Source organism: Bemisia tabaci, chromosome 7, assembly GCF_918797505.1.
Source record: "Bemisia tabaci chromosome 7, PGI_BMITA_v3".
NCBI classification, from domain to species: domain Eukaryota; kingdom Metazoa; phylum Arthropoda; class Insecta; order Hemiptera; family Aleyrodidae; genus Bemisia; species Bemisia tabaci.
The window spans coordinates 44831123-44855552 of NC_092799.1; the positions used below are offsets into that span (position 1 = coordinate 44831123).

Below are 24430 nucleotides of genomic sequence, written 5' to 3' on the forward strand. Positions count from 1 at the left end.
ATTCGCAAATGACGACACGTCAAATTGCATACCCGCTCAAAATGAAGGCTGATGCCTGGTCGGAACCGAATCCTCTCGCTGTCTAATGAGCAAGGGGTTGAAAGAATTTTGCTTTTATCATCAAACAAGTCCACCGGAATCCGGAGCTTGGGAGCAGTACAATCCAGTGCGGACGAAATCCACTACAGCTTTTGAATAAACACGGAGTAGTGCGGAGCTGCAGGGGCCGTAAGATAACTATTCGCACATGACGACACGTCAAATTGCATACCCACTCAAAATGAAGGCTGATGCCTGGTCGGAACCGAATCCTCTCGCTGTCTAATGAGCAAGGGGTTGAAAGAATTTTGCTTTTATCATCAAACAAGTCCACCGGAATCCGGAGCTTGGGAGCAGTACAATCCAGTGCGGACGAAATCCACTACAGCTTTTGAATAAACACGGAGTAGTGCGGAGCTGCAGGGGCCGTAAGATAACTATTCACACACGACGACACGTCAAATTGCATACCCACTCAAAATGAAGGCTGATGCCTGGTCGGAACCGAATCCTCTCGCTGTCTAATGAGCAAGGGGTTGAAAGAATTTTGCTTTTATCATCAAACAAGTCCACCGGAATCCGGAGCTTGGGAGCAGTACAATCCAGTGCGGACGAAATCCACTACAGCTTTTGAATAAACACGGAGTAGTGCGGAGCTGCAGGGGCCGTAAGATAACTATTCACACACGACGACACGTCAAATTGCATACCCACTCAAAATGAAGGCTGATGCCTGGTCGGAACCGAATCCTCTCGCTGTCTAATGAGCAAGGGGTTGAAAGAATTTTGCTTTTATCATCAAACAAGTCCACCGGAATCCGGAGCTTGGGAGCAGTACAATCCAGTGCGGACGAAATCCACTACAGCTTTTGAATAAACACGGAGTAGTGCGGAGCTGCAGGGGCCGTAAGATAACTATTCACACACGACGACACGTCAAATTGCATACCCACTCAAAATGAAGGCTGATGCCTGGTCGGAACCGAATCCTCTCGCTGTCTAATGAGCAAGGGGTTGAAAGAATTTTGCTTTTATCATCAAACAAGTCCACCGGAATCCGGAGCTTGGGAGCAGTACAATCCAGTGCGGACGAAATCCACTACAGCTTTTGAATAAACACGGAGTAGTGCGGAGCTGCAGGGGCCGTAAGATAACTATTCGCAAATGACGACACGTCAAATTGCATACCCGCTCAAAATGAAGGCTGATGCCTGGTCGGAACCGAATCCTCTCGCTGTCTAATGAGCAAGGGGTTGAAAGAATTTTGCTTTTATCATCAAACAAGTCCACCGGAATCCGGAGCTTGGGAGCAGTACAATCCAGTGCGGACGAAATCCACTACAGCTTTTGAATAAACACGGAGTAGTGCGGAGCTGCAGGGGCCGTAAGATAACTATTCGCACATGACGACACGTCAAATTGCATACCCACTCAAAATGAAGGCTGATGCCTGGTCGGAACCGAATCCTCTCGCTGTCTAATGAGCAAGGGGTTGAAAGAATTTTGCTTTTATCATCAAACAAGTCCACCGGAATCCGGAGCTTGGGAGCAGTACAATCCAGTGCGGACGAAATCCACTACAGCTTTTGAATAAACACGGAGTAGTGCGGAGCTGCAGGGGCCGTAAGATAACTATTCACACACGACGACACGTCAAATTGCATACCCACTCAAAATGAAGGCTGATGCCTGGTCGGAACCGAATCCTCTCGCTGTCTAATGAGCAAGGGGTTGAAAGAATTTTGCTTTTATCATCAAACAAGTCCACCGGAATCCGGAGCTTGGGAGCAGTACAATCCAGTGCGGACGAAATCCACTACAGCTTTTGAATAAACACGGAGTAGTGCGGAGCTGCAGGGGCCGTAAGATAACTATTCACACACGACGACACGTCAAATTGCATACCCACTCAAAATGAAGGCTGATGCCTGGTCGGAACCGAATCCTCTCGCTGTCTAATGAGCAAGGGGTTGAAAGAATTTTGCTTTTATCATCAAACAAGTCCACCGGAATCCGGAGCTTGGGAGCAGTACAATCCAGTGCGGACGAAATCCACTACAGCTTTTGAATAAACACGGAGTAGTGCGGAGCTGCAGGGGCCGTAAGATAACTATTCACACACGACGACACGTCAAATTGCATACCCACTCAAAATGAAGGCTGATGCCTGGTCGGAACCGAATCCTCTCGCTGTCTAATGAGCAAGGGGTTGAAAGAATTTTGCTTTTATCATCAAACAAGTCCACCGGAATCCGGAGCTTGGGAGCAGTACAATCCAGTGCGGACGAAATCCACTACAGCTTTTGAATAAACACGGAGTAGTGCGGAGCTGCAGGGGCCGTAAGATAACTATTCACACACGACGACACGTCAAATTGCATACCCACTCAAAATGAAGGCTGATGCCTGGTCGGAACCGAATCCTCTCGCTGTCTAATGAGCAAGGGGTTGAAAGAATTTTGCTTTTATCATCAAACAAGTCCACCGGAATCCGGAGCTTGGGAGCAGTACAATCCAGTGCGGACGAAATCCACTACAGCTTTTGAATAAACACGGAGTAGTGCGGAGCTGCAGGGGCCGTAAGATAACTATTCACACACGACGACACGTCAAATTGCATACCCGCTCAAAATGAAGGCTGATGCCTGGTCGGAACCGAATCCTCTCGCTGTCTAATGAGCAAGGGGTTGAAAGAATTTTGCTTTTATCATCAAACAAGTCCACCGGAATCCGGAGCTTGGGAGCAGTACAATCCAGTGCGGACGAAATCCACTACAGCTTTTGAATAAACACGGAGTAGTGCGGAGCTGCAGGGGCCGTAAGATAACTATTCGCACATGACGACACGTCAAATTGCATACCCACTCAAAATGAAGGCTGATGCCTGGTCGGAACCGAATCCTCTCGCTGTCTAATGAGCAAGGGGTTGAAAGAATTTTGCTTTTATCATCAAACAAGTCCACCGGAATCCGGAGCTTGGGAGCAGTACAATCCAGTGCGGACGAAATCCACTACAGCTTTTGAATAAACACGGAGTAGTGCGGAGGTGCAGGGGCCGTAAGATAACTATTCACACACGACGACACGTCAAATTGCATACCCACTCAAAATGAAGGCTGATGCCTGGTCGGAACCGAATCCTCTCGCTGTCTAATGAGCAAGGGGTTGAAAGAATTTTGCTTTTATCATCAAACAAGTCCACCGGAATCCGGAGCTTGGGAGCAGTACAATCCAGTGCGGACGAAATCCACTACAGCTTTTGAATAAACACGAAGTGGTGCGGAGGTTCAGGGGCCGTAAGATAACTATTCGCAAATGACGACACGTCAAATTGCATACCCGCTCAAAATGAAGGCTGATACCTGGTCGGAACCGAATCCTCTCGCTGTCTAATGAGCAAGGGGTTGAGAGGATGGACCACTAGACTAGGTACGAATTTCAGCATTCTGATACATGTTTCGTAACTAAAATTTCACGTAGAACACGATACGCACAACAAAAATTACCGAAATTGAACTACTTACGAAGATATTCAATGATTCTTGATGCGTGAATTCAAACCACCCGCTCATGAAAACTCAATGTTCTACGTGATTCACATCGCGCGCTGACAGTTTCTGCGATATAAAAATCTGGCAACCTCAGTCTTGACGCTTTGGCTCAGCTATAGCAAATTGCTTATAGTTTGAACGACACGATGGGAAATGAACATTGCTCGATTGAGAAGCTTGCTGAAACCGTTGTAAGGCGCGGTTTGACTCACGTAGAGCTTTGAGTTTCTTGTGAGCGGGCAGTTGAAATTCCTCGTAACAAATGTGAAATAAAAACGTTAATATCTTCGTTGGGAGTTGGTTTCAGTAATTTTCGTACTTAGAATCGTGTTTAACGTGAAATTCTAGTTAAGAAACTTGTATCAGATTTCTTAAATTCGTACTTTGTCTAGTGGTACATTGTGGTACATTTTGCGATAAGGAACCACTATTTCTGGCCCACTGTAGAAACAACATACATGCCGTTGGTTTCCTATGTAGATATGTGATTTTATGGGAGAGGCAGAGATGGTGGTTCGTTGTTGCAAAACGTAATCCAATTGCGGAACAGTTCTGCCGCGTTACCGAAGAGAGCAGTTTGTGAAAAATTAAGTTTTGAGAAATGAATGTGGTAGCTTCCGATCGGGAAATTGCATCGAACAAATCCAGGCTATGGTCGTCTAAAATAATTCGAAAATTTCTTCGGATAATTGAAAATGACCAAAAATTAAAAATGAGAAATGTTGCCATCTTTATGAGACGAGGATGGTAAGATAGTTAGTATTTGTTCCATGTTAAGAAAAACAGCAGTATATGCTATCTCGTGCATGGAATACTCCTTGATTTGACCAACAACAAACAAAATTTAATTTTGAAATTAGCAACATTTTTTACTATTTTAATCAAGACGATAGTAAATATAACGCTCAGGCGAAATAATGTGAACTTGCTGCTGACTTTTCTGGAATTATGTGAATTTTTGCGCCTTCTTTCCTAACCTCGTTTCTTTTCAAATAAAAAATAAACGAATAAACGAATAAGTAAATAAATAAATAAATAAATAAATGTAATGATTTGCTCTGTTATAGCTGAGTCAGTCAGTTATTTTCAAAGAAATTCTGATTAAAAAAACTGGGTGTTACTGCACAACAAGTGGCAGAGATATAACTGTGAGGATTATTGCATGATGATTATGAAGTTGCCTATGCTTAAAATGAAGGCTGATCCTTCCTTGGATCCAAATCTCTATCTTGCTCCTGAATGAACTAAGAGCCCCTTAGGCAGAGCTAGGAAAAAAACATGAAATAATTATCGGATTGGCTAATTTGGCGTCACAAACAGTCACAAAGATAACAGTTTCGAAGCTCGTAAAAACTATCAACTGGCATTGGTTATGCAATAAAGGGGTGACAGGGGACAAACGAAACGTGAGAGGAAATGCGGGACAAAGGAATTCGGGAATGTGTTGATCAAAGTACGGAAAACGTTACGAACTAAGTAATCTTTGTGACAGTTCATGACATCAGGACCCGAGATGCATTAACTCTTTCTACAGAGAGACTTCAGAACGAACAGGTTAAACCGGAGGACCGGGCTGCAGGGCTGCCGTGCTAAGGTAAAACGCCGTATGAGCCTTCAGGCGTTGCCAAATTTCCCCTGGTAAATCACTAATTTTGGGGGAAAATGTTAAATATTTGGCTACCAATTTCCCAGATAATTTTGTTCGTAATTTGATCTAAAACGTCTGAAAATTTCGAGGACAGATATTCACAATTTTTCTCATAAATAGACGTTTCATCGAAGAAAATGTGGCAACTCTCGAATGGTTATACGGCGTTCTTCCTTAGCACGGCAGAGGGGTTTTCAGATAATTATTCGCATATGAGGGTCGTCATAATGTACGATTCAGGGGTTGACCCAATGGTTTTCAGGCGGAGGCAAATACTCTTCAACGGTCCAATGAACATTTGGATGAGAGAAAGTAATTCACTGATTTAGTGGCCTCGTCATTCAGTGCATTTAAGGAGCTTGGAGGACAAGGCGCATAAGGGCAGTTTTTGCTATTTCGTGCCAGTCGTTGCTATTTTCGACCTCGAGCCGTTACCTATCTATATTCTATCGCTACCACAGCGTAGTCCAGGGTACGTAGAATCCGAAAAGCAGATGGGTTCAACGACCTATACGCCTATAGGCTGTTCTTGGTGCGGTGTCCTCAAATGTAATCTTCCGTCACATTCTTACGGCGCAATGATACAACTATTTGAACTCTCCGGAATGCGTGAGGTATCACGCCGCATTTGAAGGCGTTTTCAAAACAGCCAAGTTCCGTTACCCGGATTATCGTTTTGCATAGTTCATATTCTTTTGTTTTGTTCCGTACCACTTGTTTATTTTTAATCCTCGTATAGGAACCATCCATTTGCTAAATACAATTCTATCTGGAGCGCACTTCAGCTATGCATTCACCACTGCAAAAATGTCAAAGGAAATTGACAAGCCCAGCGTGTATGGAGGCTATTTCAATTGTAATCTGCCGTCGCATTTCTATCCGAAATCCAAAATCCGAATCCGAAATCAGATGGGCGTAATAACGACCTATACGCCTATAGGCTGTTCTTGGTGCGGTTTCCTCAATTGAACATATTTCTGCCAAACGGAACCATGTTCATTAAGACATTAACCCTGAGACTCATGAGAATACACGCATAACAGGGCTCACGTCAAAATGCACATAGTTCCGTTCGACAGAAATACGTCTAATTGATCTTGTAAATACGGCGGATGGATTGTTTAATAAATACCAAATGACCTCGATGTGTAAAAATAATTAAGAAGATAGGATTTATCGATCGAGGCCTTTTGATGACGATTCAACAATCGGTATTCACAGGGCGTTTGTATTGGATTCCCGCGCTGACTCGGGCGTTGGTGAATTTCAGCAATTTAAGCAATTAACGCCAGCAATCCGAAGCGCTTTCAGAGCGAGTATTTCAGAGTATTTCAGTTATATAGAGCTGATTCACCCTACAAAGTGAGTTTTACGACTCCGAGACGAGATAACTTTTAATAGTCGTAACTTTTGTCGCTTGTGCAGGTTGATATAGTTTGGTACCGAAGTTATTGCATTCATTTTGGCCTCCGTCCTATCTGCAATAGCATTCTTTCACTACATTAATCAATTGAGTACATTTCGATGAACTCACGGAGGAGATGATTTTTTCTCCCTTGCAGAAACGTCCATCTTTTATTTACCTTAAAGAGAAATTAAAAGGAAGGAAGAAAAGGAAGTATGAAATGGATATTGATGACTAAAGTAAAAAAAAAATGTGATCTTCTATTGCGAAGTTTGAAAATATCCCGTCATGTTTTGATTCTTCAAAGTAAATTAATCCATCTCTTTTGTGTGATGAGTGATGAATATTCACGGAAACAGAAAAACTCACAAATAGTTTTCTTGTAAAAAAATAAGCATGAGCGGAAATTTGCAACGTTGCAATAAAATATTCGCATTTTTTACCCCGGCCAGCGATGTATCAATTGATTCGATTTTAAGACGTTTATTCAAATGGAGTTCAAGTCCTTGAACATTTGTGATCTTGCTCTTTCAAGAAAAGTTGGGGCTGAAGTTTTTGAAAATTGTAATGGGTACTTAATTTTTTATTGAAAAAGTGCAGGTTCATAAATCCATTTCTGATCAAAAATGTCCCCTCAGTATTTTAAGTTGCTCCACGAAACGAACTTAGGTTCTTGGGAAAGTCATTTATTATAAGAACAATGAACGTTTTGGTAAACGACGTGGTGAGACTGACCCCTACATTTAAAAGTACATACACACATTATTTTCTGTCACATTCACTTCTATTGTAAAGATTATGTACTGACTTGGTGGTTTTTTTGGGTTATTTTTTGACATACTCGTTGATTAAAATTTTAGGAAGTATTTTACGTGTGACTGTCGCTATTGGCCTAAGAGAACTCAGGTCTTTAATCTTCAATTTAAATTATTGATACCACAGCGTGAAGAACGATGAGACATGCGTCCACCCAGACCAAAATAAGGGCAGTGTGACATTCACAGTTTGCACGGCGTTGTTTTGAGGATGAGATTTTTGAAATTTCAATGATCAATGTTCAGGGTACGATATTGTTTGATTACAATGGAGAGTTACGCCCTCGTTTGGCACAAAACTGAACAAAATGAAATGAATAAAAATTTCAAAATGAATTTGTTTAGCCTAAATTACTAAAAATATATGATTTTTCAAACTACAAGGAGTTTTCAGTCGAAATCTCAAAGTCAAGTTTTTCGACCTCACTCCACAAAATTAGCTCTCATTGAAAATTTTGCCTCCTTAAACTGAGGTCTGTTTTCCCGTTCAGATGGTCGAACTTTTACTCATTTTTCTAAAAAAAAAAAATCTTAACTGTTTCAGATACCGTAGAGTCGAAGAAATACTGCAAAACTGCTTTCGATGGCTGGTCATGCTGGAACGTCACATTGGCTGGAGAGACCTCGTTTGTGCCTTGTCCCAGTTTTATAACAGGGTTTGACCCAAAAAGTGAGTCAAAATTTGATTACAATATTTCGGACTCTTTTTTTGAGCTGTTTCAATGGTAAGTTTTAAACAAGGCCTTCTCCACACGAGCGCAGTTTGGGCGAATGAGTTCCTGGGACCAGGGGTTCTAGGAACAAGTTATAGGTGAGTTATAACAAGTTCCTAGAACAATTTCGTTTGAAGTTCCTCAAACCGCGCTCGTTTGTTCACAGGCCTAGGAATTTCGGGCAAACTTGTACCCGGAACTTATCAAAATTCACCATAACTTATTCCGCGGAATCCTAGGTCGTTGAACTAATTCGCTCTAAAGTTCCTTGACCTGCGCTCGATACGACATGGCCTCAAGAATCATGGCCCATATTCATCTGTAAAAATCTCACCAATTCTTGCCAAAATCTTTCTTGTTTTTCAAGTTAAGGGTTTGGAGGTATTGCTTTTTAGACCTTCTTACAATCGTTAGTTATTTAGATATTTAGTTAATTAATTTCATACGACAATCAGCAAATATGGCTATTTACGCAGGAGTCCAGGGAAACACACTAAATTTCGAGTTGTAATTGTTAAAAAGTTTTAAATTGTTGGTAGTGACTTTTTGGTCATCAGATTTTTGAGGGTCGATGTTTGGAGAGGTTTGGAGGGTGGGAGATAATTTTAAAAATTAATGCGTGTAGCGCAGTTTTCGGGTGATATAGTAAAGCATGGTCGATTGTGAGGGGAGGATGTTCACATTCGTAGTCTTGCGATTTGAACTTTGAGATGTGGTATACTAAACTTGTTGGAGGAAGTATTATCATACGGCTTGGGTCTTCTTTTAAGTACAGTGAACTAAAGCTCGCTAAGTCGAACCGTGTAAGGACCGACGAAAAATTTGACTTGAGTGGCAATTCGTCCTAATCGATTCTCCACTTTTCGCGTAGTCGTGTCTAAGGACCGAAAAAAAATTCGACTTAAGCGGCATTTTGTCTTTACCGCAGCTCGACTTAGCGAGCTTTTACTGTATATTCTTGTCACTGTTTTCACAGTAATCTTCCAAGGAAGCATAGATGTAGGAGTGGACATTTTGGGTATTTCCATGACATATATTACCTTCACCACGACAACAGAGTATGAAACAAAAGGTACCGTCGTTTAAGAATCGCGAAGCTCGTGTAAATTGGATTCGTATTTCAAAGAGCGAGATTCAGTTTGTCACGAATTTTATCGTTTCTGCGGTTGAAATATTTTATATTCCCCTTCGTAAAGCTGCAATGGAATATGCAATCCGCAACTTCCTCCCACGATTGTCATATTTATCATTTTTCTCTAGGCAAATGTCGAGCATAGATACCTACGTACGTATTACAGTCTACGGTCAGACCCTGTATTATATAAAAAAAAACCGAATCTATTCCTACACGGCTGAATCTAGCTATACTCGATCGGTTTGACCTAAATTTTTCCATGTACATCAATGGCAAATGTCGGAAAATATTTTTTACGAATGCAACGCTGGAGCTCTAATGTTGAATTTTTTAAAAGGAAACTAACCTACAGATTTTTCCCCCAACTTTTCTATGAATTTTCTTCACCGGTCTATTCATATTCCAAGAAAATGATAAAAGTAATTTTTTTTCCTTCTATAGAACACAATTTAAGATTTTTAAAGCTGTTAAAAATTGAATTCCAGATCTAGCAGTGTCAATTTGCTTAACCTAGAGTTAAGATTTTGACTTAGGTCCGGGAAACGGAACGATCAACTGAGCTCAAAATAGAGCGGCTCTGAGCGAGACACGAAAAAACCCCTTCATTTTAACGTGATGCAAGAAACGACGCCAGGACACAAATAGTTGCCTACTCGACCATGATCATCCATGTTGTTTTTCTGTCTAGGACCAGTACTCCAGACTTTCATTCCTCTTCGGTCGATTCGTCCATTTGTATCATTATCGTTAGAGTGCCCTAAAACTTTGACGCTTGCTTTTAGGGTTATAGAAATCAATTTTATCGTAAAACATTACCAAAAAATCAATTGTGAATTAAAGGGATTTCGACGGATAGAAACCAAGAGGTATACATGGACTTTGCTTAGAAAAAATGTGTTCTAAAGTTCCATTCCTTTGTATAATAAACATTTCTGATCAATTTCAAGTTCAGCTTCAGCAAAACAAGTATTTTTAAGCGGTTTTTAAATGTTTGAAAGAGTATGTAGTAACCTTCCGGCGAAAGTATCACAAGCGCCATGCAAAGTATAAAAAATTTCCGCCGTCATTTTATTTTTTTTACAGAGGAATTGATGGTTAATCTGTTTGAAAATTTCACTGAATTTTATCGGCAGCACAAAAAAAAATTCTGTGAAATTTTCAGACAGCTTCGTTGAACAACCTCTCTACAAGAAAAATAAAATGGTGGCGGAAATTTTTAAACGTCGCATGGCGATTGTGATACTTTCGCCGACGTGTATGGTTCTAGACGAGCCTAAAACTAACGATAATTCAAGTTTTGTAAAAATTTTACGTGGTCCACTTTCATTAAACGTTATCCGAATGTGACAGTGTGAGTCATGAGTTATCTGATTCCTTTTACTCTTTATACATTTTCAAACGAACAACAACCCTCCCACCACACTCTCTAAATTTAAGAACCGCGGGGCATCATCTGCAATACGGCATCGTTGTTTAAAACAGAGGAACTGTCTAGAGAAGATACGAAGTCGAAGTGATCTTTACGGTCCAACTGAAGCTTTCTAGCTGAACTTGGCGCTGCACCGGGAAGATATTCTGCCGCACAGTGGGCTGCATCATAGATTATAATATTCAGACACAGTATAACATCCACCCAGAAGATACTTCTGCATTAATTCTTACTGTGGTCGGAAGATTTTAGAAGGAGTTAATCAAACATTATGAGGGATAAATTCTTCTCTCAAGAATGTCATGAGACTTAACAGTCATTCTGATTATTTTCTGGATCCCATGTAGCAAAAATAAATCAGCGCGATTACAGTGTTGTAAAAATGTTGCTTCTTCATAAGTATCTAAAACATCTCTCAGAATAGCAGATATGTTTTGCTTCCCATCGGAAAATGGTTAATTTTAAAGGAAAATAATTCTGTGGGTTTTAATTCTGTACATATATTGAGTATTTTTAAAAGAAAAGAAGAAGTTGCACGATTTTGAAAACGCTGTAATCGCGCTGGTTCCTTTTTGGTAAATGCGATCCTTCTATTATGGTGTATCATACGGATTGCATTTTGCACAAAGGAACCGAGAGCATTCCAATGTCGCAACTTGTTTGCCTTGCAAATGTAAACTGATCATCTAAACAAGTTTTATCTTAACTCCCAACAAACTACAAATTCAAGGCGAACATTACTTGTTTAAATTAAATTTTTTGCTTGATTTTAGATATGGTATATATTGCAAATAATGTGAGTTGCACAATCCTGGCAACATTAGAATGCTCTCTTGGTTCCTTTTTGCAAAATGCAATCCATATAATGTGATGTAAATAAGAAGAAAAATCCGAGCCTTTTTTGAATTTCGTCCTATTTTGAATACGAGTCTTACCACTGAGATTCGGCTTGATGTGGCCGTCTTTCCGAACTCACTTTTAGTGGGATTTGCACACAGCCGCTGCAGCCCACTTGTTTTTGTTGCTTCGCCTTCTCACCCTCTCCGTGCCAGTTTATTTCATGCCTTTGTTCATAGATAAGCGGATTTAGACTCCGTGATCGGGCCACATTATTGACAATGGTTTGAAATTTTGCAGACTCTCGGTACGCTGAGAAGGTTCCTTGAAAGAATGGTATCAAAAAGTGCTTCAAACCCGTAATCTTGGAGAAAGGTTACAACGTATTTTTTTTATCACGGTGATACGCAAACTTGCTCATTTATTTCCCGAAATATAGAAACTCCTCAATATTGTACATTTCCTTGAAAGATTTCGGAATCAGAACTCTCGGTTGAGGTTGAGCGATGCTATGGTAATTCTGCAATTTTACTTGATTTGCTATCGAATTTCCCAATGAAGCTCTTGTTTTCGTCTTTAGAAATTTTCGTTACTAAGTCTATGAAAATTGTCTGGAATCACTCAGAATGAAAGTCATGTCGTGACTTATATGTACGTATCTCTGCCAAACGGAACTATGTGCAATATGACGTGAGCCCTGTCATGCATATATTCTTATGGGTCACGCGGGGCTCGTGTCTTAATGCACATAGTTCCATTTGACAGGAATATGTACATATCGTCACCTTCCAGGCAAAGTATCACAAGCGCCATGCGACGTTTAAAAATTTCCGCCGCCATTTTATTTTTTTACTGAGAAATTGTTGGTTGAATCTGTTCGAAAATTTCACTAAATTTTATCGGCAGCACAAAGAAAATTCGGTGTAATTTTCGGACAGCTTCGTTGAACAATTTCTCTGTAAAAAAACATAATGACGGAGGAAATTTTTAAACGTCGCATGGCGCTTGTGATACTTTGCCTGGAAGGTGACGATATATATACGTCTAATGTGCAGCTTTAGCGGAAAGAAATTTGAACTTCACGCAGAAAGTATCTGCGAGTTTATTTTTGTCATTTTCAGAGAGGCAAATTGCCATTTCAAACCAGTTCTTGCGCTAAATAAACTTTTTTTGTCGGTTTTTTTTTTTTTTTTTTTTTTTCGTCCAAGAGGCGAGGGTGAAAATCGGCTAAATATGCCCCTAAAGGGCCATCCGAGACTCCATCCAAGTTTGAGTGAGGGACTCAAACCGGGAGACGGGGGGCGTGCGATCCCATGCGGCGAAACTACAAGGAGTGTCAGGGTAACCGTGGTTCGTTTTTTTTTTTTTTTTTTTTTTTGTCGGTTGCCACGCTTCTCTTCTATGTCCGCATTGAGAACGGGATTTTCTTGACGTGTCTCAATATTTTATTGTTTTCAGGAAGAGCTTTCCGGCAGTGTTTGGAAAATGGATCCTGGTATAAACATCCAGAGACTGGTCAGAGTTGGTCTAACTACACAACCTGTATAGATGTCGAGGATCTTAAGGTATATATTCTCTTTGATTCAAAAATAATATTCTCGCATAGTCAAAAGTAATACTAATAAAGGGTTTGAAGTTTCCCTCGTTTCTCACTTTCTCTCTTATTATGAGGAAAATAAATTAAAGATTCGCGGTAAAAGTACAACAAGATGCACCGATACGGAGCGTTGTTGATAGATGTATCACGTTGATAAGTTTTATCTTACGCCTATTACGAGGTATGGAAGATGCATAGCTAAGGATCTACACTGGTTCCAAAAGAACTTGAGAATATCTTCTTTTTTTAGAGTCGTTTGAAAACCATGACAGTAACCTTTCCTTCTCCAGTTTCCATAAAACTTGCCAGACCGGCGATTTAACCTATTTTTTCCTGTCTTTAAGTTCATTCAAAGTTCGTTCTTCTCAGTAAAAAAAAGTAAACGGTGTAGGAAATAGCAAAAGCTAAAATATCAATCAATGGTTTGTGAAAGAGGAAGATAAGAATGCTCGGCATGAATTTATTTCAATACTTATATAAATATGCGTAAAATATGTTTTCCTCGTAGTGAATTTGATTTTATAGCTGTTACTTGGAATTGGTGCGCCCGAACCGGAGCCGGAACCGAACCAATTTCAGCCTCGCAACCTTCTGAGGAAGCGGGTTCCTGCTTTTCATTCCGGTTGTCATTCCTGTCTGTAACCTCATACGGGCGTATTTCAATCAAAAGGAATGATCGCCGCTGAGATCGCGGCTCCTAGACCCATTAGAATACATGCATGATTATCCTATGTCCCACTTGGAGATAGTTCCTTTTGATTGAAATACGTAAACTTGTAAAATATCTGTCATACTTTGCTTTGCTTTTTGAGCATGAAAATCAACATTTTGGATTTAAAAGAACGCCATCCGTCTTGGTGGTGTCATATTTTTCACTGGAAATCACCAAAAACTGATGGAGATGAAGAATAATTGAACCGATTTTCATTTCAAAGTGATAATTGATTAGGGCACATCCTATTTTCGGCTGTGTTGCTCAAGTAGCCCTTCTAACACAATATACGGAAACAGAGCAAAGGGAAAGACGGCGCAGAGATAAAACTATTCGTGCTTGATGGATGCCTGTGTTGCATCTGCAAAATTGAAGGCGCGACGGCGCCAAGCATCTGTGAATTTGCTATGTTCCGCAGCTCCGCTTTATGCTGCCAGTGCGGTGTCGTGAGAAAAGTGAAGAAACGAGGCTCAATTAATACGGCTCTCCTATTTACGGCTGTGTTCCTCATACAGTCTTTAAAGCACCGCTAAATATACAAATAAGACGAACCGAAACAAACCCAGTATGGAAATAGAGCAAAGTAATAGGAGGCGCGTCGATGACGGCGCAGAGATACAACTATTCGTACGTAATGGATGTCCGTGTTGCATCTGAAAAATTGAAGGCGCGTCGATGACGGCTTAGAGATACAACTATTCGTACGTAATGGATGTCCGTGTTGCATCTGAAAAATTGAAGGCGCGATGGCGCTATGCATGAACTAGCAATGCTCTTTTCTAGGCTGCCAGTGAGGTGTCGCTCAGATTCGAGAGAAAAATTTGTTATGTCTGACTACGTCGCGACTCTGTTGTTAACCAATTTTTCTTCATTTTTCAATTAGAGGTTTGATTCTTTTTTGAATGTACAAATATTCGAAGACCTACATCTACGACTCGTACGTACCGCGGTCCCTCACAACTCGCGTGGCTAGTTTTTTAAACAAGTTTCCTGTCAATTTGACCGGGCTGCAGCATCTAAGGGTTAATGAAAATATCATTAAAATATGACTGCACCTTGTTTGCAAACACTCTGGATTCATGAAGGTAGCTAAGAGAAGGCATTCACAATCAGTCAGTGAATTTTAATGAAATTAAGTTATGTTTAATCTTGCAAAATTAGGCCTCAAATTTTCAGTGATGTCCCAAAATATTATCATTGCCAACACATTGATGGGTAAATAGGACCTCCTGCAGCCTGTTTTAGATCGCTGGTACATTTAATATACCTACATCATGTATTCCTATCTCTTTATTTTTACTTTTCTTACTGAACACCTTGCCTCTCCTTCATAATTTCACCTTGTACTTTCTGGATTGAATGTTTCATTTTTCGATGAGGTTAAAAATATCTTTTTGGCGTACATACTTTCGGGTTCATAAACCCAAAAACCCGACAATGATGCATCATTTTCTGACTTTTAGTTCTCAAAAGCAGTATTATAGGTTGCAAGCTCTGGCTCGATTCTTCTGGAAAGAATGATGCACGGATGCGTCTGGTACCTAGCTTTGATTTTACATTTATTTTTTTTTTCATTTTACAAGTCTCCCGGTTACTGCAAAGTGTTCAATTTTGCAATTTGTGTTTTGTGCGATTACTTAATGTACTTCAAACCTGAGAATAGCATCAAACTGTGCCGATTTGCCAGAAATTTCTGGACCGCCTATCACGTTGGGGGCGAAATATCACTTCACGCCTCTTTAGCCGGCTAAGGGTCTACGCCCTGAGAAGTGAAGCAGTCCGACCCTGGACCCAATCTCCTCTACCACCAAAATAGAGATTGGCGCTAACGTGATTTGGAAAATAATCGGTTCATTGGAGATGTTGCATGTGTGAGGAATTTGCGATTTGACTGTTGATTCTTATGGAAAAGTTCGCGAGAAACACGATGGTACCACTGGTTTTCTCTGACATCAACTCCCAAGCTCAAAAAAAGCTCTCAAGTTGAGGCCAAAATGGAGGGGATATCCCACCCTACCCTGAGAGTCCACCTTTACATCAAGACAAACTCTCCATGCAAAGATAGGGAGCAAATACATTGACAGGGCTGCCACTTCATTTGGGGACTGTAAAACTGAAAACACGGCATCACTGCTAATGTATTTGCTCCCTATCTTTGCATGGAGAGTTTGTCTGGATGTAGACGTGGACTCTCAGGGTAGGGTGGGATATCCCGTCCATTTTGGCCTCAACTTGAGAGCTTTTTGTGAGCTTGAGAGTTGATTTCAGGGAAAACCAGTGGCACCATCGTGTTTTTCGCAAACTTTTACATGAGAATCAATAGTCAAATCGCAAATTCCTCATACATGCAACATCTCCATTCTTATTATAGTGCCTCGTTGGCAACGCTGCACAGACTTCCAGCTAGACAGGTTCCCCTGAAAACGGGGTCTATCCGAGTATGATAAACTGCGCAAACTTTATTGGAGATCCTAACAACAAATTATTCACTTTAAAGCGCCCGCCAGACCGTAAAATTAAGCGGCCTTTTCAGTCAAAGCGGCCACTTTCCGACTCTTTCAAACTTTCACATCAGGCTCAATTACTCGGAGACAAAAGCGGAAATTCAATTTGAGCTTTGTTTTTTGACTCCCTACTTGCCCTACTCTTTCCTACCACTCGAGAACAAACAATACTTTACAAGATATCCTTCGCGTAACGGAGGATTATTTGGGTGATTTCAGAAAATTTGGCGAAGGGACTCCGGGATCAGCTCAACGCCCCGAGGAAAGCTGTAGGTTTTATTCAAAGGAGAGAAAGTCGCCCGCATGAGAATTAGGTGAAGTCCAGTTTTGCGGGTTAAGTGAGGGAAGAAGTGAATTTTGATGTAAATACTTAACCAGCAACCATAAAGTTCAGAATCCTCGGGACAGTTAATAATTTATACTGAAATTTGCGATATTTTTAGTGCTATTTTTCAATTAAGGCATTGAGTACAGAAAGGTTATTTCTTGGTAGCGGTGTTTCAGAATCTCCACTGCTAATTTATATTTTAAGGAGGAAACTAGTGGGTACATTTGCTGAAATTCTTCGTTTTTAGTGTTGTAAAATCATAAAAAAAAATTCAGTTTAAGTTTCAACAAATTTCAAATTTGTTTCATTAGAATGGACGAAACGTTAGCGGAGATTTTGAGACACCGCAACCAAGAAATGCCTTTTTTGCATTAAACGAAAAATGTAAATGAGAAATGTGCCTTTCCACGGAACTTAGAATAGCCACGATAACCTGCGCTCCCAGTGTTTTGCAGAAAATGCAAAAGTTAAATTTTTGAAAATTGGGTGGCTATTCAATTGCAATTTATAGTTAAAAAATTTCTATCATCATAGTTACATTTTTTACTATTTTACTTCCAATTTTTTTCTGATAAAAATCTATTTTTAATTGTAAATTTTTGATATCGAATTTCTACTTTTGGAAACTCTTCTACATGGAATCGTCGTTGAAGGCATTATGTTAAAAATATGAGTAAATGTACACAGCATCTTTAATGTCTCAGTAGGTTTTGTCACCTCTAAAATACTCTCTCAACGTGAAATCTCATGTCTAGAAAGTGGATTTCAGCTTCTTTTATCGCAGATCAGTCAGCGTCAAAGGTACCTACTTTTGAGGCGGGGGAGAGGAATTACTGTCAGAGGCCTTTGTGATACGGCATTCGGTTTTAATTCACCTTTCAACTTTGCAGATGGTGTTGATTGATACTGATTGCACAGAGTGTGCTGACACGTGAACTTCAACCCGCCTAAAAACTTCCCGTTGAACGTATACGTGTTCCGCGCTAAAATATATGACCTGCCGCTTGAATAAAAAACTCATTTTTCCGGCTATAAAAAACAAGAGAGCTTTTCGGCGTGTCAGCTGGTTTCATAGAAAACCCTAACCTCGGTCCTTTTGGGGTGTTTTCGAATATCGCCGCACAGGCTGTCAAAACAGCTGTCTTTTATCCGGACAAAAATCGTGTTTTAACTATCAATAATAGGATTTAATAACCAAGATTTTCAGTCAAGCAATAAAGATTACCTTTATCAGATTAGCCTTATCCAACCTTATGCAAATTTTAATTCCACGTAGTGCTTAAGATAGGAGAGACGTAGTTGGGCTTCGCTCTTTGGCTTTTATCCCGAATTTGAGTGCGGCATTGCGCGGCATTTGTCCCATTGTAACGCATTCCGGGCGACCAGCGCGACACGCACATTGGCGCCTACAAACCTAATAGGATACTTCACGCATTGTGCAATGCGTGGAGTATCCCTGTTAGGTTTGTAGGAGTGATTTTAAAACAAAAAATCACACACAGTAGGTCATTTCAACGGATATTACTGAAATTATCTTCTAACTATGATATTTAACTTTTTTTTTTTTAAATTTAAATTCCTATTTTATTTATGTAAAAACAAGTGTCCACGTGAGTCAAATTACACCTTAAATGTAACTGCAATAGTAATTGAGTGAAAATGTGGCAAATTAATCTCGGTTTTGATGGTGCATGTATTTACAATTGGAACAAAAGAGGGTGGGGATGGAATACTTATCCATTAAAAATCCTGCCAAATTGTTGAATTGCGCGTTGAAGTGTTGTGAGCGGAGAATTCAAAAATACTTTGACAAATTTAAACCAAAAACATTAGTATCTGAGTCAGAGCTGGTATTAGTAATTTCCGTTGCAGCAATGTGTTGTAAGGAAAATTTGGTATTATAATACCTAAATTCGTACTGAGTGGTGGTCTGTTTCAAGAACACCACCCTGTTTTCTAAACTTAAACCAACCGGATAAAATTAATATAGGTTAGATGAGCGGAATTTTCCGTTTGATCGAAGGAATTTCAGTCGCAGAGAGGCATTCATGGGCTTTTCAGTGTGGCATGGGCTCAGCGATATGTATTTTTTGCAATAATTTGTAAGTTACCTTGATATTTTCAACCGTGAACCAGTTTTTGAAAAAACGAGTTTTCCCCCAGATAAAAGTCAATTTTTGATCCAAATTATCTAAAATTTGACCTACTAGGGTACAATTGAGGTCATTTTCGAAACTATCTCAAAAGCAGCTCGTGACTTGGTCGGAAAAAATGAGTAGACAGAAAATTGTCAACCTCTGTTACGCAGACTGCACCATGGCAACCAAGATAAATTGCAAACATGTCTAAAAGTTTGACTTGCATCGCACCAAGTCTTTACCGTCCTCGGAAATCATCTCAAAAACAGAGGAGAAGCTCCAAAGCCTTCATCGATCTCGAGAAATAGAGTCTCAGAGAGGCCTTGAGGTTGAGGTTTGAGGATTATAATGAGTTATCGAAAGTTCCAACTCTAGCTGAAAAAGCAGAGAGCAAATTATTTACCGAGGGAAAATATTTATAGAATAAGTGGTCGTAATTCAATCTCACTCTCATAATGGCTCGAATTTACATCTCCGGGCGCGGACGTGTCACTTTGAAGATTATCCGCGGCACCAGCGAAAGCAAGGGTTGGTTCAAGTTTGTCGGAGAGGCGACGCCGCAGCCGCCAGCGGTGGAGAAAATAGTGAGGCACTGAAGTCGAGCGTGAAGTGGCTCTTTTTACGAAAATACCGCGGCATTAGCTCATATCAAGCGACGCGCCAGGAATTGACGTTTAATAAGAAGCAAGGCGCTGGATTGAACAAATCCGTCGCGAGTACATGGTTGTCAAGCCTGCTGCAGATTTAAGCCATGGCGAGCGGGTAACTTCAACACGTTTAAGATTATTCGAGTACCTATATACTGCTATGCCTTAACATGGCAGTATGGGTACTCGAATAATCTTGAAAGACGCTCTTTCTTAAAAGAACGTCGTATGAACATTCAAGAGTTGCCCAATTACTTTTCAGAAAATAATTATTTTTGAAGAAAGTTATGAATATTTTTTCATGAAATTTTCAGACTTTTTACATCAAATTTCGAGTAAAATTTTCTGAAAAATCGAATGAGAGATATTCATTTACGGAGAAAAATACCTCGTGCGTGGGACCCGAAGTTTAGGTCATATGGATCTCGGAAGTTTTCGGATTGAGCATCTGAACACTTAAGGTCTAGCTGTCGAGGTTCGGATCACACATCTGAAACTTCAGGTCTTACATCTGAAGTATTCAGATGTGAGAACCGAAGTTTTTCAGATGTGAAAACCGAAGTACTTCAGATGTGTGATCCAAACCTCAGCAGCTGGACCTAAAGTGTTCAGATGCTCAAACTGAAAACTTCAGAGATCCATATGACCTAAACTTCGGGTTCCACACACGAAGTTTTTTTATCCGTGAAGAGTTGCCCGATTACTTTTCAGAAAATAAATATTTTTGAAGAAAGTTGTGAATATTTTTCCATGAAATGCTCACACTTTTCACATCAAATTTCGAGTAACATTTTCAGAGAAATCGGATGAGAAATATCCATAATTATTATGAATTATATAATTATATTAATCAATTTAAATGAGAATAATCAACGCAGAGTGTGCAAACATTTCAAAATCATGAGTTAAAAAACGCTGACTATGCGAGTATAAATATTGAAGGCTAACAGAACGGAGCCAGCGCGAGAGGCTCACTGGCGCGTACAAACCTAAGTGGATACTTCACGCATTACACAATGCTTGAAGTATCCACTTAGGTTTGTAGGCGCCAATGCGCGTTAACTATTTCACAACAGAGGTGTTGCACAGTATTATACGAAATTGAACGTGTTAAGAATGACAGGCATTCTTTAAAAGCACAGATCTTTCCTCGCAAAATAAATCAAGATACGAGTACTTATCGCACAGTGGAAAAATCTAAGAGCCTTTAGCTGAGGCAAATATAGAGTTTTATCCGGTTCAGGTATAACAAGGTGGGAAAATCTTGAAAGATAATCAAGTCTTGTTACACCAAAGAGGTGTAGAGAGTTTTATTGAATTTTGTCTCATGGAATTGACGCTCCCCCATTTTTACCAAAACTCTCAACTATATATGATTCTCCGTTGGACCAAACAGACACAACAAAAAAACAAGCAAACCCTCATTCTTCCAAGACATTTTACATTTTCATCCAAAAGCGTCGTGAGCAATTGTCGTTTGTATTTACATGTGGGCCAATTAACTTTGAGTCTCAACTGGCACGTGGACCAAAACTCCTGTGCCGAAAAAACGCGTGGACATAAATTACTGGAAAAAACAGGTGCGCGGACAAAAATTCGTTGACGAAATGTCCTATAACCGTCGAAGGAAATTTGGCAACGCCTGATGACTCATACGGCGTTTTTCCTTAGCAGGGATTTGTAAAAGACACTTATACCACCCCTCTGCCCCTTTTCCTACAATGCAGGTGCTGGGTGCAGAGAGGGTACTCCTTTGTTGCGATGTCTCAATATCTTCACCGCTGGTTTGTATTTTAGAGATGGCAGCTATTCAGTGAGTATTTTGGAATTTTTCGTGTTCACCATTGTAGTATCATCAAGATTATTCAGTGAAAGTTTCAACGAATTCAATTGATTTGCTAGAATTATAATGGATGAAACGTTGGCGGAGATTCTGAGGCAATGCAAGCAAGAACTGCGCTTCCTGCATTCAGCGCTTAAATTGATATCGAACTTTAAAACTTTGGGTATGTTCCTGGGTCTAAAGTAGCAACAGTTTGGTTCCTTCAAAATTTCGAGGGGCGGCCCCTTTTAAGGAGGGTGGAGGACAACTTTCGTTTTTCAAATAGCAACCTATCCCCCTTTGTAACATCTCATTCGAAAGACAATAAAAAAAAGAACAATTGCATAAACCGCAGGTCAAAATGTTGGTTTTTCACAAAATGGCGGCCGGCCGGCAAAGTTAAAAATGCCGAAAATTTGGCATCTCCGTTTTTTTTCTGACAAATTGGGATAAAACTCTGTATTCAAAAGTTTTTTGGGACAAGAAGAACGATTCTGACGATAGTTTTCCAGGAATTTCAGTCCTTTTCAAAATGGCGGCGGTCAAAATGGCGACCTAGGGCGGGAGTGGATTTTAAATATGCCGTTATTCATTGCCATGTACAACATTAAGAAATAGTGCATACGAGGAATAATATATTTTGTCTTTATATTTTTTCCAGTTCCGTGACGTAGTCAACACCCTGTACATGTCCGGTTATTTCTTATCATTGACTGCCTTACTCATTTCACTTGTCATCTTCCTCACGTTCAAGTAAGTATCAAGCTCAAATTTCAAAAATATGTAGTTACCCTATGAAAGCGCATCATATATGTATCACCGTTTGCGGGAAAACCAAAAGTCGGTCAAATCTGTCATTAATAACAAAAATACTCTACCGTTCAGTATATAACATAAAAAAAACTTCTCTCCCTTCGATAGTTGGTGCTCGTACAAACTTCCCGAAAAAATTATAGCATTCTGAACAAATTAATATACATCGAAGCGAAGAAAAATTAACGTGCTAACCAATTTGAGTATATTAGACTTCAGCTTTTGGAAAGCGGGAAGATTTAAAAAAATCCCGAAAACGTGGATACATTACGAACAAGTTTTTGAAAATGTTTCATGTGACCATCACATTCTAGATGCGTGAATGTTGAGAATACATCGATGGCTATAAACTCAGAAAATTTAATCTCCATCCGGTGTTTGACAAGTCTTCGCACTGTTCATATTTTTTCGAGGGGAGACAAACCATCTTGCATTCTCGACAATGTCAAGAAATTTCACTCACACGTCTCATAGTAAAAAAGATAAGATAATGGAAAATCTGCACCGTCGCGTGTCCAACTAAGATGCGTGTTTCCCTAGTGCAGTCATCGACCTATCCCAAGTAGCAGTGATTGCGATGAATAGCGATTTTATCGGTTATAGGACATTTTGTCAACGATTTTTTGTCCTCGCACCTGTTTTTCCCAATAGTTTACGTTCACGCGTTTTTTTGGGAAGGGAAGTTTCGGTCCACTTACCACTTGAGACCCAAAGTTAATTGGTCCACATGTGCCATGGTCCACATACGACAATTCCTTACGACGTTTTTGGATGAAAATGTTCAATATCTTGGAAGAATGAAGAGTTGATTTTTTTTGTTTATTTGCTCCAACGGAGAGAAATATAGAATTGAGATTTTTGGTAAAAATGAGGAGCACGAGAGAAAAACCACTAAAACTCTCTACACCTCTTTGGTGCAACAGGACTTAATTATCTTTTAAGAAAATCCCATCTTGTTATACCTGAACTGGAAAACCTTTTGATTTGCCTCCGCTAAAGGCTCTTATATTTTTCCTATGTATGATAACTTCGCGACGGCACTGGCGTGCCGCAGCGCTTTGAGCTACTATTTCGCCACGGAGGTGTTGCACAGTATCATATGAGATTGAAGGCACCCCAACGTATCATGATTGATGGCATCTTGCAAAAGCACGAAGTTCCCTCGCAAATTAAATCGAGTGACGGCAACAAAAAGAGAGCGGTAGTCGAAAACTTTCCTTTCCTAGTATCTGTATCTAATAACGTTTAGCATGATTTTTTAACTCCATTAGAGGAAAAAGTGACCTGATTCAAAGAGAAATATCCTCAAATTTACCGCCGAGAAGATCTCCTTATGCGTCAACAAAGAAAATAATGCTTTTTAAACGAAAAAAAGATGCTTTTATAAGAAGGAAAGTCACTCATATCAAGCAAAAGCCCGATTTTGTTCACCTATTGTATTCTTGATTGAAAATAAAATAATCTTGACGGCACACTCAAGAATGTTTCTTTATCTCTTTTGTCTCGATTTATTTTGCGAGGTATATTCCTTTTTCTTAATGGATGCCTGTCATTCTTAATATGTTGGGGGCTTCTTTAATTTCATATGATACTGTACAACACCTCTATTGTGAAATAGTGAAGCGCCGGCCGTGAGTGGCACGCCCCGGCGGGCGGGCGGGCGGCCAGCACGCAACGCGCATTGGCGCCTACAAACCTAAGGGGATACTCTACGCATTGCGCAATCCGTGAAGTATCCCCTTGGGTTTGTAGGCGCCAATGCGCTTCCGTGCTGGCAGCACGTCGCGTCACTCCGCTTTATGCTAGGCCCTATTCTTTAAACTTGCGGGGTCAGCGTTTTTCAACTCGTGATTTTTGCATGGATTACTCTCATTTAAATGATAAAAAAAATATATGCATAAAAGGAAAATATAATGCATGTTTTGTAAATATTACTTAAGGTAGTTTAATGATTTCCAAATCTTATGAATTATTTCTTTTATATGTTGTGCTTTTACTGTGCTACATTGTGGTGCACGCCCAACCAAACGCTTAAAATAGGATTTATTTGACTCTATAAGATCAATGTACAAATGAGCTAAAACCGACAATTGTGTGCTTCTTGGTTTATTTCCCCTGTTATTCATTTTTTATAGCTTCTTTCAACACAACTACAGCTCATTGCCTTTAATATCGATACCATCGCTCGGGAAAGGTTTTATAAATATTTGCCACGTTCTGAAAAAGTAAATGTTTTTAAAATAAAGTAATATTTTCATTTAAAAAAGTTTATATAAGGTTCATTTTATATCGGAAAT

At 39.9% G+C, this 24430-nt stretch overlaps 1 protein-coding gene across 7 annotated transcripts in view; it reads left to right on the top strand.

Moving 5' to 3' along the window:
- hec (calcitonin receptor hector) overlaps nucleotides 1-24430 on the top strand; it is a 188678-nt gene that overhangs the window by 136705 nt on the left and 27543 nt on the right. For all 7 annotated transcript variants that reach the window (XM_072302221.1, XM_072302223.1, XM_072302220.1 and 4 more), the window contains 3 exons: nucleotides 8003-8128; nucleotides 13031-13137; nucleotides 21982-22073. In XM_072302221.1, the coding sequence (XP_072158322.1) occupies nucleotides 8003-8128; nucleotides 13031-13137; nucleotides 21982-22073 (325 nt within the window). The remainder of the gene's footprint in view (nucleotides 1-8002; nucleotides 8129-13030; nucleotides 13138-21981; nucleotides 22074-24430) is intronic.